The sequence below is a fragment of the Prionailurus bengalensis genome, chromosome B2 (genome assembly GCF_016509475.1).
Source record: "Prionailurus bengalensis isolate Pbe53 chromosome B2, Fcat_Pben_1.1_paternal_pri, whole genome shotgun sequence".
Taxonomy (NCBI): Eukaryota; Metazoa; Chordata; class Mammalia; order Carnivora; family Felidae; genus Prionailurus; species Prionailurus bengalensis.
In genome coordinates, this window is record NC_057349.1 from 101,196,698 (window position 1) to 101,200,280 (window position 3,583).

The window sequence follows — 3,583 nt, forward strand, 5'->3', positions numbered from 1 at the left end:
AGAGTCAGGTGCTTAACCATCTGAGCTACCCAGGTGCCTCAGGAAGGAGCGTATCTCTTGTCACTCAGCCAGGCCCAATCAGACTGGAATGCCATCCAGGAACTGGAAGACTTCCAAAGACTCCAAGTTCCTTGTGGGCAGATGTCCTGTCCATCGTTACATATGTCTGTATCCCCAAAGTCTAGTGAAGGGTGGGAGCATGGAAAGTTCCTAGTAAGTATTTGTTGGATGAAGATGAGAAAACGTGTTCCAGGATGTTCTAGCAACCGAGTTTTTCTGAGCTAGCCTCAGGAGTGCCCATTCCTTCCTACTCTGTCCCTCTGTGGTAACAATGGCGTGGCTCATGTTTTTGTCTCTGATTCTGTTACTTCAGCCACGACTGACCGTGTGGTTTGTGAATTCTCAGGAAGAAGTTCTGTTAGTTATTATTGAGTATAGGCCCTTTTTCAAGAAGAGTCCTCCATTCACACCGTCTCACCGGCACTGGCTAGCCTTAAGCGGGGCTGTCTTTGGGTCAGGGGCCCAACTTGTTCCAAGCCCTCACTCAAAGTACGCAACCTTTGCAGGAAGGCCCAGGAGGTGTCTCTAGGAGTGAGCTCTGGGAGGAGCAAGAGGATGCTGTAACTGGAGGGCATCTTCCTTGTCTCAGGAACACCTTTTTGGCTTGTGTTCAGACATTTATTTTAGAGAAGTTCGTGACAATGGTTATGTTTTTATTCATACTCAAGCCTTATGAGTTTTCTAAGAGTGCTTCAAAGCAGTTCATCTGAATGATACTTCATCCTTAAAATTGATTCTGTAATGGGTATCTCAACCATTTTGCAATGGTTTTCTCTAGTTTTTTGCTTACATATGGTAGTTTTCTTTGAAATACTGAGGGCTTCTTAGAGCCACTTTTCTGTGACCGCTTAAGTCGGATTGGCTTTATTTTTATAGTTGGATTTGGATATGCAAATTATTTTTCTTGAACTGCAGGTGACCTACAGAGATTAGAGGCAGAAGCTGGGCTCCCAGATCCTGCTAAAGGCCTCATTGCACTCAGCTCCCACAGAGAGAAGCTGTGGTCAGAGCAGAGAAGACTTCGTCTGGGCGTCTCCACACAAGGTCAGCTGCCCCACCTGAAAAGATAATGTCTGCTGTCCTGTCTCTCTTTTGTGATCACCTAGCTTCTCTCAAAGATACATGGTTCCCTGTTTTTCTCACAGATAGTGCTTTTACTCTGATTCTCTGGTGATTTAGTGCTGCTTTCCTGTATAAGCCGCAGGAAGATTTATACTATTTAATGTTTGTATTGGATTTAGGTGCATCCTGATTATTGAAGAGCGGATTGTGTACTGAAGGCTCCCGATCGCTTTCAGAAGCTAATAAAGGGCGACTTCAGCTCAGTTCACTGCCAAGGAGTGACCTTCAGAGACCATGGCCCAGAGTCTGCAAGAGGAGGTGACCTGTCCGGTTTGTCTGGAAATTTTCTTAAGCCCCATTTTACTCCCCTGTGCACACATTTTCTGCTTTCATTGCGTGCAAAGATGGATGCTGGAACACAGGGATCTGAAATTGACCTGCCCCGTGTGTCGAGGGGTAAGTGACAGCCCCCCTTTGGAGGAATGGCAAATTGGAGCACTATCACTTCTGTTCACACAGCACAGTGCCCTACTGGAGAAAAGTCTGCACGTAAGCAATGAGTTGTTGAGGTTCCGGGAGGATATGACCCTGGATACAAGCACCGCCCACTCCTTCCTCATCCTCTCTGATGACCTCAAGAATGTTCAGTGTGGGAAGATCTGCCGCAACCCAGTGGAAGATCCCCAGAGGTTCACCCACCTGGCCTGTGTCCTGGGCACCCCATGCTTCTCCTCCGGCTGCCATTACTGGGAGGTCGAAGTGGGACAGGCGGAGGAGTGGACCCTGGGGATCTGCCAGGAATCAGTCGACAGAAAGAGAAAGGCCGGTTTCTCCTCCGAGCATGGCTTCTGGTTTATCAGCAAGAAGGCAGGGACCATCTATACCAGCTCCTTCCCAGAAACCAGAATTCCTGCGAGCCCTGAACTTAGCCACGTAGGAATTTTTTTAGATGTTGAGATGGAAGAAATCAAGTTTTTTGATGTGAGAGGTAATGCCCTCATCTATACACACAGTCATCTCTCATGCGTGGAGCCTTTGCGTCCGTTCTTCTGTCCCGAGCTGCCTAGAGAAAGTGACAGTGGTGCCTCCCTGAAACTCTGCTCATGAGAAACTCAGCACTTCCTAGAAGATTTCTCAGAGGTGAATGAGACCTTTGACTCGAGAAAGGGCAGAATGACCTAGAGAGAGACCATGTGTGTAGTAGAAAGGTTGTGCCGATTTTTGAAATAGATTTTGTAGACCTTGCAGCTGAATAGTTTTTAGGGTGCATTTTGTAGACTTCGTAGCTAAAGAACTATGGGGCCTTAGGGGGTGTTAGTAAGCACTCTAAGCCCCAGTTTTCCTAGTCTTCAAGTGGGGATCATTATATCTCTCAGCCAAATAGCTGTGATGATCAGAGACGATGCTGTGCATTTATTTTGTACTAAATACAAATGGGCCATTTCAGATTGGAAGTTAAATAAAATATTTTGTGGGTAGAGACAACGCCTTTTTCATTATTTTATGCCTTTTCTGCCATTCCTGATAATGATAGCTGTCTGGGAAAGAAGAAGGAAACAGCCAGCATGAGATATTTTGACATGAAGTTTCAGTGAGAGACAAAAGTACTGGGAAAGAACTACGTTTCTCATTTTTGTTTTCTCCCAAACACAGCTGCCCAAGTTTTCCTGAACGACAAAACTTTGAGGTGTCTGCAGTTAATGGTGATTCACGTTTGTTCTAATGGGAATCGTCCTCTGCCCATTTCAAGGATTGGCCTCCCATGTGGTTGTCAAACCACCTCCCATGTGGTACGGTCTCACGGCAGGCACAGAGATGCCAACAGGCTCAGGCAATGTCAAGCTGTTAAGATCCCGAACCTTCTGGAGTAATGAAGGAACGGGGAATGCGGGAAATGAGTAATGAGGGAAACAGCTCTTGAGAAGAGTGGACCCCTGGCCTTCCGCCCACCGGGTGCATTTGTGCATGGGAAACCCTTCCTTCTGAGAGGAAAGGACACCTCCCCGCACGCCTGAACTTCAGACCACTGCTGTTGCTGTGGGAATTCTTATCAACTACGTTAAACTGCAGACAGATGTTCACCAAAAACTGTTCTCCAGGTTGCTTCTGAATTCATTTTTTTAATGTTAGAATTTTAGAGGTTTTGCAGTTAACTCTCTGAGACGTTTGATGTTTTCCTGTTTGGTCGTGTTTGGTCCTCTCCTGTTCGATCTGAAACTTGTGCCCCTCTCCCCAACACCGCATCCACACTGTCTCAGATGGCGGTTTCTCATACCGGACGCTCAAGTGCTCATGATGGCTCCTTTTCAAACCATTCAGGTCCTTTAGGGTTGTGGTTTTTTGTTTTTGTTTTTGTTTTTTTTTTTCTAATTTACTTGAGTCAGCCACTTCTGAGGTGACATCTGCTTTGGAAGAGTTGGGTTGCGACATGTTCAGGAATCTGCTTTTGACCTCATTTCCA

General features: G+C 46.3%; 1 protein-coding gene across 1 annotated transcript; it reads left to right on the forward strand.

Moving 5' to 3' along the window:
* The first annotated feature begins 1,305 nt into the window (after window positions 1-1,305).
* RFPL4B (ret finger protein like 4B) lies at window positions 1,306-2,839 on the forward strand. Its single transcript, XM_043590525.1, has one exon. The coding sequence runs from the start codon at window positions 1,417-1,419 to the stop codon at window positions 2,227-2,229; it is 813 nt and encodes a 270-aa protein (XP_043446460.1). The 5' UTR covers window positions 1,306-1,416; the 3' UTR covers window positions 2,230-2,839.
* The last annotated feature ends 744 nt before the right edge of the window (window positions 2,840-3,583 follow it).

Excerpts from the sequence above, each read along its gene's own strand:
- RFPL4B (XM_043590525.1), top strand. The coding sequence starts at position 1,417 with ATGGCCCAGAGTCTGCAAGAGGAGGTGACCTGTCCGGTTTGTCTGGAA.